Genomic DNA, 15425 nt, shown 5'->3' with positions numbered 1-15425 from the left:
GAAAACAAAAGGCACTCAATGATGTAGTTCCGGACATACAGAAAAAATAAAAATGAAATATATAATATAAATTTAAAATGGTAAAGGGTTGAACGCTTTCCATCATAAGTCATCTGTTCGATGAGAGCTGTCCCAGGACTACAGATCAACAGCTTATGATATTGTTATGACGTATATCAGCCTTTGATTGACAGACGGTTGTTAATTTCTGATTCATTGAAGAGCGACGTTGGTGTTTCATTCGGGTAAAAACAGCACAGTGACGAAATATATATGCGGTTAGAACAGGGTATATATTGATTTCATTTATTCATTCATAACCGACGCTGTATTAAGTGTATAGTAACTAACAGGATTCAGTCTACACATTTATATTATACTAGCAGAGATACTTGGCGTTGTTTCAGTCATGTGACAGTGGCCATGGTGGAACACCGCCTTCAGTCGAACAAATCGACCACAAGATTTATTCTTTGTAAGCCTAGTACTTATTCTATCGATGTCTTTTGCCGAACCGCGAAGACATGGGGACGTAAACACAGGAACATCAATTGCCAAGGGATGGTGCGGGTACAAACACACACGCGCGCGCACACACACACACACATACGCACATACACAAATATAGACATATATACGACAGTCTTCTTTCAGTTTCCGTGTACGAAATCCACTCACAAGGCTTTTGTCGAAAACGAAAAATGGTAGAACAGGTCAGTTTATCACACATTCTTTGTAAACTCCTAAATATATCTCCTGTATATATATATATATATAATAGTCGCCATGATAGATCGTTAGCCACTACACACATTTTTTCTCCCATTGTTTTTTTTCTTCCCTTTTTTTCTCTCCTTGTTTTTTCTATGTCCCTTTCTGTAGAAGAGCATGGACTCGAAACGTAAAAGACTTTTTCTATTCCTGAGCGTTATACTAATACATCTGTTTGTTTTATACACCACCTGTCTTCGTCTTTTGTTTTTTTCGTAAACTCTTCCTATATATATATATATATATACCACCAAAATATGACCTTTTTGAACTTATAAATTTTCTGTGTATATATACAGATACTTCCAAACAAACATGATTTTTAATGAAATCCTAATATTTTCAATGAACTTTTTAATATATTCACAAGATTTTTCCTCTTAAACTGTTTTAACATTTTTCTTATTATTATCAAAGAATGTATATATGTATTGTAATATTTTGTGACAACCAGTATTTAACACAAAAAAGTTTTTACAAAGCTTTTACATTTTACTTTTGACAATCTTTTTCTAAAAAAGTGAAACCAGTCAAGTGAATAAACACCTTTTAAAATTGTATCTTACAACTTCACTTTGTTATATATATATAAGTCTATGAGTATATACACACATACGTATATGTGTACCTATATCTATATCAGTGTGTACGTGTATTTACAAATGTATATCCAAATCTATGTACATCTGTGTAAATATGAATATATTATTTTTAGAATATCCAAGTATTTGAATTGTTGCCCCCCTACATTACTAAATAATTCACACCATCTTTTATTTTCATTTTGATTTCCTCTCTATAAAAATAAAGAACAATTATTTCCCCCCTACATCAACACAATAAAACTTATCTTACATACAAAATAACTCAATATCTGATTATATTATTATTTAAAAGTAGTTCCCTTTTATACATCTTTACTCATATTGTATATATTTCGTAAAATCCTTTTTTTAATATATCAAGCTGTGGTTAAATAATTAATTACGACATTTAACACCTATTTTTGTCTATAAATGATTGATCTATTATTTATTAAAAAAATATTAAAATAAAAAAAAAACTATATAAACTATCAATTATTCTCACATTCTAGTACCAACGACCTATTTACTTAAACTCTTAGTCGAAATGAGAGTTGACGGTTCAGAAATATTAATTATGAATTGGGAATAACATATAGCTCCTTATTTGGTAATTCCGAATGTACTTAGAAATACAGTTTGACCAGTAAAATTTCTTTTTTCTTTAGGAGTTTCAAATCGATATATATATATTAAATTTCATAGAGAGGAAACCAAATTAAACATTAGCCCACCCAAGTTCTATTATATTTTAGCCTAGATTCAAATAAGCATGACTGGAAGAATGAATATATAAATCCCTTAAAATGATAACTAAGAAAAAAAAAACCTACAAATATGTTAAACGTCTTTTTATTTTTCTTTAAATATTACTTACTGAGGAGTGCAAATTTGACTATTACAACATTGTTTATGAATATCTTGGTCCATTTATAAGAAACAATTGTATAGAAATAGAGCACTATCCAAGCGTGATCATTGCCAGAGCAGCTAACTAGCTTCTGTGCCGGTGGTACGTAAAAGGCACCATTCAAGCGTGATTGTTACCAGCGTCGCCCTACTGGCACTTGTGCCAGGGGCACATGAAAAAATATTCGAGCGAGGTCGTCGCCAGTGTCACTGGAGTGGCTCCTGTGCAGGTGGCATGTAAAAATCACCATTTGAGCATGGCTATTGCCAGTACCACCAGACTAGCCCTCGTGCCAGTGGCACATAAAAGCACCTACTACACTATTAGAGTGGTTGGCATTATGAAGGGCATCCATCTGTAGAAACTCTGCTAGATCAAATTGGAGCCTGGTACAGCCATCTGGCAGCAGGGAAAGCAGATGTTAAACGATGATGATGATGATATATATATATATATATATATATATATATAAATTATTCATATATATTGTTTATTATAAGAATTCTATTTATGTTATATATATGTGGACAAATTATATATGTAAATATATGATTATACATACATAACATGTAAAAAAAATCATGTAAAAATATATATAATATGATATATATCGTACGAAGCAGCATTGAAAGGTATATATTTGTGTAAAGTCATATTTAACACATTCAAGTGCCTTGGAACTTGGTAGATGCAAAGTTAATCCTGGAGGAATATTCTCCATGCAGACCTGTGAAAAAACTATTTTTTGGATGGACAGTTGTGAATGACAACATTGAATCGTGGAACGAAATTGTTTCCACCTCATTCTGCTTTGTAAGATATGAAAACCAAATTTGTCACTCACAGTTCCGAAACATAAAATTATTCTAATTAAAACAGTATGCGGAACATTTAATGATGTGCATAAAGCTTATTCAAGCTAGAATTAATCAAATAATGTTATACAAAGCAGAGTGCATATATATATAATATATATATATATATATATAAGAATATAAGGATAAAAATCATGTTAATGATTTTTATTAATTAGTCAGCATGCTATAGAAATTAATAATAATGTACATATGTATATAATTATATCAAGGGAGATCGAGCAAAAACAACCTTTCTGCAGCATGCTTGAAGTGCCAATACCTTCAAAAACTACCAAAGACTCCAGCTAAAATATATACATAGGCACCTCAAGCATGCTGGGGAAAGGTCATTTTCACCTGAGCTTCCTTGATATAATTATATAGATGCATGAGTGTCTGTGTGGTAAGTAGCTTGCTTATCAACCGCATGGTTCCTGGTTCAGTCCCACTGCGTGGCACTTTGGGCAAGCGTCTTCGACTATAGTCTTAGGCCGACCGAAGCCTTATGAGTGGATTTGGTAGAAGGAAATTGAAAGCCCATCGTATATATATATATATATATATATATATATATATATATATGTGTGTGTGTGTTTGTGTGTCTGTTTGTCCCCTCCAACATCGCTGGTGTGTTTATGTCCCTGTAACTTAGCGGTTTGGCCAAAGAGACCGACAGAATAAGTACTAGGCTTACAAAGAATAAGTCCTGGAGGCGATTTGCTTGACTAAAGGCAGTGCTGCAGTCAAATGACTGAAATAAGTATATATATATATATATATATATATATATATTTATTTATATGTGTTTATATATGGAAGAAGTAAATGGAGGAAAAACAACAGGAAGAAGTTGGTTGATTGCGCTAATAAGCCATAAATTTAATTAATAAAGAAAAGTGGTAGTAATAGCACATTATGTTTATATATATATACATACATACATACATATATATGTATGTATAAGCACCAATCAATCGTGGCCACTGCCAGCCTCCCCTGGCACGTAAAAAGCACCCAATACTCTCTCGGAGTGGTTGGCATTATGAAGGGTGTCCAGCTGTAGAAACAGATCAGAGTGGAGCCTGGTGTAGCCTCCTGGCTTCCCAGACCCCAGTCAAACCGTCCAACCCATGCTAGCATGAAAAACAGATGTTAAATGATGATGATGATATACATACATATATATATGTATAAGGAGTTATTCCATGTTACTAATTTAGACCCTGACAAGCCTTCAGACAAAATGCCTTTGGAGCTTAATTTTTTTTAGTAAAAGACAAGCAGTCAGATCTGCCACTTTGAGTTCTTTACTCTTTATCAAATGGTTTGACACTCTTTCTATGAACAGCTAACTTCAAGCCTGTGTATCTGTGTATCTTTGTATCTGCTATATACACATACACACACACACACATATGCCATCACACACATACTTCTACACTTCATACTCATCACTCAACATCAATGTTACATGCTGGCACAAACACACACATTTTTATATTATATTGTATCTCGTTTAATATACACAATTACAAAAGATTTACTCATAGTTTCATGCTTTTAAGATACATTAATTTGGCAGATTTATATAACGTGCTATGTATTTCCAAGCAATCTTTCAGGCCTAGTGCATAATGTTAAATGTATCTAAAAACCAGGACGGTGATCTGTGAGGAAAAATGAGAAGACAGAACACAATGAAGGTTGATACAAAAATGGAATGAGAAGAAAGAAAAGCAAACTAAGAAAATCAAGATCTTCATCCTCTTTGACTGTAGAAACTATAATTAATATAACTGGTGTAGAATTTATATAACAGAAAGGAGAAACTCTGTGAGATAGCTTCTCAATCTGGAGCAGATGGTATCCTCCAGTTTCACAAAAGAAATTTGTCAACATGCTTGCATTTGCTAAAAATTTCAGATCTGGAATAAAGTAGTATGGTAGAATTCTTGGACCTAAAAAGTATGTGTGATCTTTCAGCTACACATGACTTTCACCTCTTCGGTCCATTTACATATGTAGATTTCTCCACTTGATCATGTGTGGTGTACAGTTAGTCTTCAGATTCCATATGTGGTTAGCAAATGTAGTGGCTTTATTTTTATCAATGTGTTGGAAAGAAGACTGTTAGTTTGCATAACAGCTTTTAAAATTGCCTTCGCATATACTGATGTCATTTTTCTTCTCAATTGTTGTTTTGGAGCACTGCAGTAAATTTGGTTTCATAAACAATTGTAAGTGAGCAAGCTTCAGGGTCTCAATAGTTACAACTGAGTGTGGGCTCTTAGCGTGACTTATGAGTGATAACGTCCTTCATGTATGTATGATGGACATTGTTCAGTTTCTGTCATCCAAATTCACTTACAAAACTTTGGCTAAATGCTATAGGAGACATTTGTCCAGGGTATAGTTGTATAGTGAGCCTGAACACAAGACACGTGGCTGGGAAAGGAACTATTTAATCAGATGTTTCCAATGCTGGCATGGATTGGATAGGTTGGCAGGAGCTGACAAGCTTGAGGACTAGGGGCCAAGCCCCAGTCTCTGCTTTAGCATACTTTCTACAGCTTGATGCCTTTCCTGACACCTAACCACTTTATAGAGTGTAGTGGGTACTTTTTATGTGACACCAGCACTAGTGAGGTTTTTAACTTGAAAGACCCCTCAACAGTGAGGGGAGTAGTATTGAGTAGTATTGAGCGAGATGTTGCGAGGTTGAAGTATGATAGAGGGATGGGAACAGGTGTCTTACAGTAGAAAAGATACATAATTACCCCAGTTGGAGAAGAGAAAAGATAGTGGTGAAGATGTTTCAGGGCACATCCTCGAGTTACAAGAATATGAATGAAAAAGAGAAGTGGTATGGGTGGGAGGTAAGGTTGTGGAAATGTGACAGACGAGTGGCAGGCAGAGGAAAATGTAGTGTGTGTGTGTGAGCATGTGTGTATGGCAGAAATAAAAGAAACTGAAAATAACATGCTACCATACAAAATGTCCTATTAAATGCTTCTCATAACAGAAGTAAAAGGTTTATAAAATCTTTTCACCCAGGACAACTTTAAATAAAAACAAAAACAACTTCTTCAATATTATGAATTTGTTTTAATTTAAAAAATAATATATGGATGCAAAAAAAAAAATATGTATTGTCCATCTCAAAAACAAAAACAATTAAAAGAAAAGATCTAATTCTGACCATAATACAATAAACCATGATTTTATTTAATTTAAATGAGAATATTTTTAGAAAGTTGGGAAACTAAAATCTTGAGCATGATTAGAATAGATGGTTGTTAGAAAGATATTCTTCAGGTGAAGGAGCTTTGCAGATGAAATCTTGGTCAGTTTATCTTACTGCAAGTAAGAATTCACATAATACAAATTAATTAGTCATAATTTTAATTATTGTTATTATTATTATTATTTTGTTAGCAAATAAAACAAAGATGAACAAAGACGAAGACTAGAAGACAATTTAACATGTGGACCAAGTGGTTTGGGACCCGTTTGTGTTCTGTTAAAGACAATGGGTTTTTCACTGGGCAAAAGGTTTATAATTTGTTTAAAAAAAAAAAAATATTTGGAGTATCAATAATTTGGTAAGTGACATGTTGTCCCTGGTGACTGGACAGAAATTTCAATCACAAACAACAACAACAACAACATCTTGCAAATATATTCTTGTCTAGTCTTTATTATCGTGATACCATTGGAGCACGAGCAAGTTCTTCTTTTTCGAGACGTTCAAAATGTTGTCTGGCATTCTTGATGTTTAACAAGGTAGCAGCAGAAGCTAAAAGAAAACAAAGCAAAGAAATAAAATGATGAAAACAATCTTAAACAGACAAAGCTACAGCAAAATCTTTTGCTATGTATTTTGTGATGGGAATGCAAACATTACAAGAAATATATCCTCTCAACCATCACGAGTGCTTAACCCATGAAGCACTGGGATTTGCTCTTACATAGCATGGACTGCTGAGCACATTTTATGAAAAAGAGACTACCATGCACACATAAAAAAACAAAAAATAGTTAAAATATCTTCTTAGTATATAATGGTGGCAAGTTTTACATCATCTGAAAAATCATTAGTTGAACTATTAGTCCTCTTGCATTCTGGGGGGTTTCGGAGTGTTTGAGTGACATTAGACCCCCAACAAACGTCTATAAATTGAATGCATCTATCTGGGCCACGATCGTGGCCTGTAATCCTGGGCGTGACGGCCATGATCGTGGCCCGTCGCGCTTTATGTGTTAATGTTCACTTTTCCATGCCTGTACGGTCCAGACGGATTTGTTGAGGTGGCTGCTCTTCCTGTCACCAACCCCTATTTCTTTCCAAGTGAGGTAATATTCCCCATGACCAGACATATTTTCACAGAAGATCGGAAACAAAGGGAACACAGCCTGCATGACGGAAACATTCATTTACACAACTATCACAAGAAGCCAAAGCAAGCAGACCCTAACACACAAACAACAGCTTCTTTCAGTTTCTCTCCACTAAATACACTGAGAAAATGTTGGCCAGCTCAGAATCATAGAAGACATTTGCCCATATATGCATGTGTCTGTGTTTATGTTATTGTGTTTAACCACCACTGCTGACAACCGGTGTTAGTTTGTTTGCGTCCTCGTATCTTAGCGGTTCAGTAAACGATAAAAAGTATTTGGTTATATAAATAGTAAGAAAGGCAGGGGAAGTAACTCCCGTAATTTACAATATTAATAGGATTCCATGGAGAGCGAGTTAGATTCCAGGTATTACAGTAGCAAGAGGACCCTGTTTGTCATTATTTCGGCCAGCAATTTAACCTCACAGCTGTTATGCTTCACAACATTTAAACTATCATCGTTTGACTTTGGAATTACCATTTGGCAGGGCGCAGGCGTGGCTGTGAGTTTAGAAAGTTTGTTTTCCAACCACGTCTCACTTTCCATGTTACTTTACATATTTCATCATCATCATCATCATTTTATGTCCACTTTTTCATGCTTCAGTGGGTCACACAGAACTTGTTGAGTCAAATTTCTTATGGCCAGATGCTCTTCCTGTTGCCAACCCTCATCTGTTTCCAAGCAAGGAAACGTTTTTGATGGCCAGACACGTTTTTCACTGAAGACCGAAAATGAACACCATTGCTTGTATAAACAGTGATGCTCGTTTACAACCATGTCAAAAAAGTATACAGACAAACATACACTCGTATAAATATATATATATATATATATATATGATGGATTTCTTTCAGTTTCTCACTACTAAATTCACTCACAAGATTTTGGTTTGTCCAGTGCTATATAGTAAAAGATATTTCCTCAAGACGTCATACGATGGAACTGAACCTGAGACCACATGGCTAGGAAGCAAATGTCTTAATTACAAGTAATTATTTAATTAATAGGCTTCTTTTTTCTAGGTATGTACAGCAATATCAAAGGAAGGCTAACTGGGAAGAGTTTTTGTGTGTGGCAAATGCTCAGGGGCATTAAATACTGAAAATGTGCAGAAAACAGCTTCTGTCACATGCCAGGGGAAAAAACTAGATGTAGTTGATAGCTTCTGTTACCTAGGTGACCAAGTCAGTAGCAGGGGTGCATGCTCTGAGAGTGTAGCTGCTAGAATAAGAATAGCCTGGGCAAAGTTCAGAGACCTCCTACCTCTACTGGTGACAAAGGGCCTCTCACTCAGAGAGTTTCCAGAAGACTGATATTCTGAACAAGACAGAGGTTCCAGGTAGGTGATGCAAACTCAAAGTGTGGACATACCATAGCCAAATACACCTTGAAGTAGACAGCTAGAGAACAGCCGACAAAAGCCTTACCAAGTAATGCTAATACATCCTTGGCTTTTTTGACAATTTTAGAGATGTGGTTTGTCCAAAGCAAATTGCTGTTGATGACAAAGCCCAGGTCACATTCACTAGCTGTCTTCTTCAGATTGGTGTTGTTAAGGGAGTATTTAAAAGCTGGGGTTTTTCCTCCCAAAATGCATGATGGTGCACTTGTCTGAAGTCAGATTGATTTACCAGTCAGTATTTGTTGCATTGTGTCCATATATGACTGCAGGAAAGATCCATAGTGTATAGGATTGGTTCTTTTTTAACTCAAGGGAGATCCTGAGATAAAAATATTTTGTAAAGGTGAAAAGTCAATGCCATTGTAGGTGCAGGAATAGTTTGCTTAACAGGCCTGTGGTTTTGGGTTCAGTCCCACTGTACGGCACCATGGGCAAGTGCCTTCTATCATAGCCGCAGGGTGACCAATGTCTTGTGAGTGAATTTGAGAGATGGAAATTGTGTAGAAGCACACTGTGTATGTGTGTGTAGTTGTGTTAGTACCCACCAGTGCTTGACAACTGGTGTGGGTTTGTTTATGTCCCAGCAACTCAGCAAAAGAAATCTATAGAATTAATAATAGACTTTGAAAAAAAAAAAGTACTGGTGTTGATTTGTTTGTCCAAAACCTTCAAGGCAGTGCCCCAGCATGGCCACAGTCAGATGACTAAAATAAGTAAAAGATAGATGACAGAAAAATAATTAAAATATATCACAGCCTTTCAGAAGACAAAGCTTTCTAGCAATATCTGTTTTAGGCCAGATGCTGTATTCTATATGTGACTTCATCCTTATCCAGGGCTTCATCAATCCTGAAGGAGGAACCTCTGCCTGGACTCCTTCCACCTGTTTGTCTCTAGGTCCCAGATAGCAGGTGAGATCATCTTGCCAGCTTGTCTTCGGTTGGCCTCTTGACCTAGTCCATTGTCTTGATGTCCATTCTGTCACTCTGACTGTCTACCTATTGCCCTTCAATATTTGTCCTCCTTGAATGGTTCTTATGATGTCATTGACTCTCATGTGCAGTCGAATCCATGCATTGGTTTTCTTGCCCCACAATGTGATGATTCCAAGCATGATTTGTTCAATTTTCCTTCGACTGTAGAAACAGATACCCAGAATAAAGCAGAGAGATGATTGTCAAATCAAAACAAAGACAGCAAAACGATGTTGTTGGATACTTACTGATTGAAGAGTCAGCCATGATGACCATAACATAAGTGTTGGAGGTGAAAGCATCAACAAAAGCAGCAAAGCGGGAATTGCGGACTTCCATACTCTGGAAAGAAGCAGCTACCTTCGTACAACTCAGCTTAAATTGTTTGATGATATTGCTGATCTTCTCAAACCTGTGCACGTCACGATGAGGTTTCCTCTGCCAATAGGAGATCACCTACAAAACAGAAAGCAAAGTTTATTCATCTGAGGACTCCTATACCTGCTCCATCAAAATTGATGGCTGTAACAAGCATATTTTTTAGATGGATTTTCCTTAAAAGCTTCTTTCTTTCTGATTGTTTTCTCTATTGTCTTTTCGTATCTATTTGATAAAATATCGAAATTATGAATTAAATACAAAATGGCAATTTCTTTTGGAATTTGTAAAATGGTCACAAAAAGAAATTATTACAAGGAATTATCTCCCTTATATAATAAAAGCTACGTAAAGCTTTCGTGCACTGGTCTGCACTTAATATTAGGAAAAGAAAAGATGCGTAGACAGCGAATAAGAGAAAGAAAAAAAGAGAAAGTTGGAAAGAAAATTAGAACGGAAGCGAAAGTTAGCAAGAGAATGAGTGAGAAAAAAATAAAGTTCTTCTTACAAGGAATGTTGCTCTTTCAAACAGCAAAATTTCTTCAGCGTCAATAGCATCTGCAAAGTGAGCTAAATTGGTTTCCAGCTGATGTACGTTTGGAATTAGTTGATAGACTATTGATGACCATGCCTACAAAGAACAGGAGGTGTTAACGTCTGTTTAGTGTTGATTAAAATATCTTGAAGTCATATTTCTAGAAACTATGGCAAAGTGGAAGAAATTTAGATTAAAACAATTATGTATATGGATTACGTTCCACAGAATGGCAACATACTGACACTAACCATTCAATAGAACAATTGGGACAACACCTGCCCTTATATAATACAGGGTAGCCTTAGATCTCCTCTATAGCAAGACACCTGTGCTTGTACCTCTATCATACCTTGATCTCTCAACGCCTAGCCTGAAACCATCTCTCAAATATTCCCACTCAACTAAGTCAAAAGAAATGGCTTCTTCCATTTTCCTTTTACCTGTTTTTTTTTTCTTGCCTTGCCAGTTGTTTGGTGACCACTAATGCTTTGGCATAAAAAGAGAACCCAGTAAAAACTAGAAAGTGTTTGGCATTAGGAAGGGCATCCAGCCATAGAAATCACGAGAAAGCTGACACTGGAGCTCAACATAGCCCAGATTTTGTCAAGCTGTTCAACCCAGGATGTTAAATGATGAAGTTGACTAAGGATACGATAGACCATCACAGATTTACTTCTACCTTTCGTCCTCAAAATTACATTGTTCATTCATTTTATTTAACATCGGTTTACTAATTTCTATATTAGAACAATTTTCAGTTTGGTTCAGAAAATGCAAGGTCTTCATCACTGTGGAGACCAAATCAGGTTAAAAAATCATGTCTAGTGACCCACCAACATTCTAAGCAAAGCCCTGTGTTATTAATACAAGTTTTGTTGAGAAATTTTCTCTGAGACAAAATATTAAAACTGGTGCTGTTCAATACTTGTATACTTATTGTATTATACAAACTCATATTTTAACCTAAAGCTATTCTAAATGCATATATTAAGCTAATTCTAGATTAATGAAAGCCCTTTTCTTTTCAGTAAATGCTTGAGAAAAAATTAAAAGGATGAAACTGAAATACCTTATATAATGTTTCGTCCCATATTGAGGTGGCAAAGCAGGTACACTGTAGGGGTTTTGACAGTCGTTTTAAGTCATCTTCTCTTTCATGGAAAATCTGGATGAAAAAACAATTGGAGACATTTTGAGACAGTCAATTAAATAATTCATTTCTTTTGAGAAAATATTTCATTTGACTAATCAATCAATCAATCAATCAGTGAGGTTTGTCTAAGTCCTTTTGAGGACATTCAAGACCTCATCAATGCATGGCCTTTCTACTCAAGATGTGCTTCAGGTCAGTCTGACACAGATGGATATAAAGCAGGCCTGCAGTAGAGATGGTATGCCATTGATGAGGTTGCAAATCTTATTTCACTTCATTCATCTGCAAAGTTATGCTTGCGTTTTAATTGAATTGATGATGATAGCTATGAATATGATAAAAATGGGGGTGAAAATATGGGTTTACTTGGTGTTCAAATTTAGATACAGGCATCACTTTTTCAACTGAGATTCTTTGTTATCATTAATCATTCCAGGACATAATATATAAAAAAAAAATACTAAATGATTCCATAAGGTTATTTGGTGTATGTTTGATGTCAGAAACAGCCACCAAATTTCCCTCAAAATACAACCTACAGTCTTAATAAATGAAGGACACATTACATAACATAGTCTTCAAAACATTCTGAGAAATAAAGAAAAAAAAAGAAGAGAAAGAGGAATGTTGTGTCTTTGATCAGGATTTAACTGGGATTAAACAATATCAACAAAAAGTAATCCTAAGGTTCTCTAATGCATGATACTAATCTAATCTTTTCAGAAGAGACGCACACACATATTCAAAATTTTATCTCAACAGAGACCATATACTCTTTTTATACTCTAGGCACAAATTTTTGGGGAGGGGGGCCAGTCGATTAGATCAACCTCAGTACATAACTGGTACTTAATTTATTGACCCAAAAGGATGAAAGGCAAAGTTGACCTCGGCAGAATTTGAACTCAGAACGTAAAGACAGACAAAATACTGCTAAGCATTTCGCCTGGCAGGCTAACGTTTCTGCCAGCTCACTGCCTTAGCGACTATATAGTGCCAAGATTAACTGAATGCCTCACAGTCCAATGATGGTTTAGCGAGCTGAAACTTTGAAGTCACTATCAATACTATTCCTGTTTAAGAATAATAAATTTGTATTCTACAAAAGGATGGAGTAACACTTCAGATTAATGTAAAACTGTTTTTATCATAGCTAAACATACAAACATATACAGGGTGTTCAAAAAGTCTCTCTGCAATCATAACCTTCACACGGTTCATATACCGCATCAGACTCTCCAAGATGTATTTCAAAACGTGTAGAAGAGTCAACTTATTATGTTTTGAAAATGAAGGACGACACTTTCAACACCTCTTATAAAGTTTTTTAAAGTCTTTTTAAGTCTAATATATTCTTTTGTAGTTTTATACCATCTTGTAAATATTGATTTTTGCAATAAAATACTTACTGCAGAGAGACTTTGTGAACACCCTGTATATATATGTATGTATGTGTGTGTGTGTGTGTGTGTGTGTGTGTGTGTGTATATATATATATATATAATATATGTTAGACATAAGAAGCATTGGATATGGTGTGCAAGAGAGACGTTTAAATTGGTATGGTCATGTACTGTGGATGGACGAGGAGAGCTGTGTGATGAAGGAATCCGGGGTAGAGGTAGACCCAGGAAGACATGGGATGAGGTGGTGAAGCATGACCTTCAAATGTTGGGGCTCACAGAGGCAATGACAAATGACCGAGACCTCTGGAGGTATGCTGTGACTGAGAAGACCCAGCAAATAAAGTGAGTTCACAGCTGTAACCTACACCTGTGTCGCATAACCAGCCCACTCAAAAGTACCTTGGATTGTAGGGTGACATGCCGTACTTGAGGAGACCTATTGAGTCATGTCAGCATGGAAAACGGATGATGATGATGATATATATATATATATATATATATATATATATATATATATATATAAGTCGATCAACATCAATGGAAATTGCAGCTGTGATACCAGTGCCGGTGACAAGTAAGCGAACCATCCGATCGTGGCCATTGCCAGCGCCGCCCCGACTGGCCTCCGTGCCGGTGGCACGTAAAAGCTCCATCCATTCATGGCTGTTGCCAGCCTCGCCTGGCCCCAGTGCCGGTGGCACATAAAAAGTACCATCCGATCGTGGCCGTTTGCCAGCTCCGTCTGGCACCTGTGCGGGTGGCACGTAAAAAGCACCCACTACACTCATGGAGTGGTTGGCGTTAGGAAGGGCATCCAGGCTAAATGATGATGATGATGATATGAGAGAGAGAGAGAGAGAAATTATAGAAGTATACATTAATTACACAGGTCGTGTCATCGTATTGTTGCTAGTGGGAAAGTAATCAATGACTAAGATCACAATTACTTCCACCCAACAAGTGATCATTAGATGACTTCAACCCTAGAAAAGCAACTTCATTAACACACCATGTCCACCCCTTTCCTCTGACTGTCTAAGCAAAGTGACCTTTAGACTTTGCTAGATTATATTGTTGAGGCTGTACCTAATAAAAATCAATTCACCTCTTTTGCACTCATTGAACTGCATTAATTTCTGATCACTTATTGCTTGCCACTTCTCTTCAGTCTTGGCCAGACAAGGACAAACATCATCATCTCGGTTACATTGTGTAAGTGTGAATGTTTTTAAGAGAATGGTCAAAGCGTCCTTAAATTTGAAGTAATATCAGCAAGGAATACAAAAAGACGATGATAATGAAGATAGTGGTAATGATTATGATGATGATGATAATAGTTTGTGGAGTACATGCTGAGCAAGGAGAATCCAAACAGTAATGTATTTATTCATTCTTAACAGGTTCTAGTGTATATATATATATATATATATGGGGGAGGGGGAGACCCCCTTCGGTCATGAATGACCATGGGATTGCACCTAGAAAGTTACCTTCCGAGGCAAAGTCCGGGTAAGTTTGTTTGTGGAAGGCCAGCAGTCGCCAATGCATACTGGCCTCCCCTCACCACACCACTGATGTTATCCATGGGGAAAGGTAAAGGCTGATACAACTTGGCACCAGTGATGTCCCAACTCATTTCTACAGGTGAGTTAACTGGAGCAACATGAAATAAAGTGTCTGGCTCAAGAACACAACATGCAGCCTGGTCCAGGAATCAAACTCACAACCTCACTATCATAAGCTCGACGCTCTAACCACTGTGCCATGGAGTATCCATGTATTTACTCTACAGCAAGACACCTGTCCCTGTTCCTCTATACCTGTGATCTCTCATCAAATGCCACAAAGCTACCCTGCCCCACAGCTGAGAGGTTTTTGTCCTATAAGTCACTTGGTAACCCCAACAATGCTAGTGCCATGTAAAAATCATCCAATACACTCTGTGGAATGGTTGGCATTAGGAAGGACATCCAGCTGTAGAAACCATACTAGAAGAGGTAATAGAGCCTGGTGCAGCCTCTGACTTTACCAACTCTGATCAAACCATC

The 15425-nt window shown here is 36.4% G+C and overlaps 1 protein-coding gene and 1 long non-coding RNA gene across 2 annotated transcripts in view; one reads left to right on the top strand and one right to left on the bottom strand.

Moving 5' to 3' along the window:
- Positions 1–6015: 6015 nt before the first annotated feature.
- LOC118764271 lies at positions 6016–6336 on the top strand. The gene is made up of 2 exons (XR_005000071.1): positions 6016–6118; positions 6154–6336. It is a non-coding gene; the product is annotated as an uncharacterized LOC118764271 (long non-coding RNA).
- Positions 6327–15425, bottom strand: part of LOC115214074 (ras-related GTP-binding protein A) — a 31095-nt gene continuing 21996 nt past the window's right edge. The window contains exons 5-8 of the mRNA XM_029783119.2: positions 11888–11983; positions 10789–10911; positions 10151–10358; positions 6327–6918 (exon numbers count right to left, since the gene is read on the bottom strand). Of these exons, the coding sequence (XP_029638979.1) occupies positions 6821–6918; positions 10151–10358; positions 10789–10911; positions 11888–11983 (525 nt within the window). The 3' untranslated portion in view covers positions 6327–6820. The remainder of the gene's footprint in view (positions 6919–10150; positions 10359–10788; positions 10912–11887; positions 11984–15425) is intronic.

The sequence above is a fragment of the Octopus sinensis genome, linkage group LG7 (genome assembly GCF_006345805.1).
Source record: "Octopus sinensis linkage group LG7, ASM634580v1, whole genome shotgun sequence".
In the NCBI taxonomy this organism is placed as follows: Eukaryota; Metazoa; Mollusca; class Cephalopoda; order Octopoda; family Octopodidae; genus Octopus; species Octopus sinensis.
The sequence above is the reverse complement of the archived record's forward strand: the minus strand, read 5'-3'. Positions and strand labels throughout refer to the sequence as shown.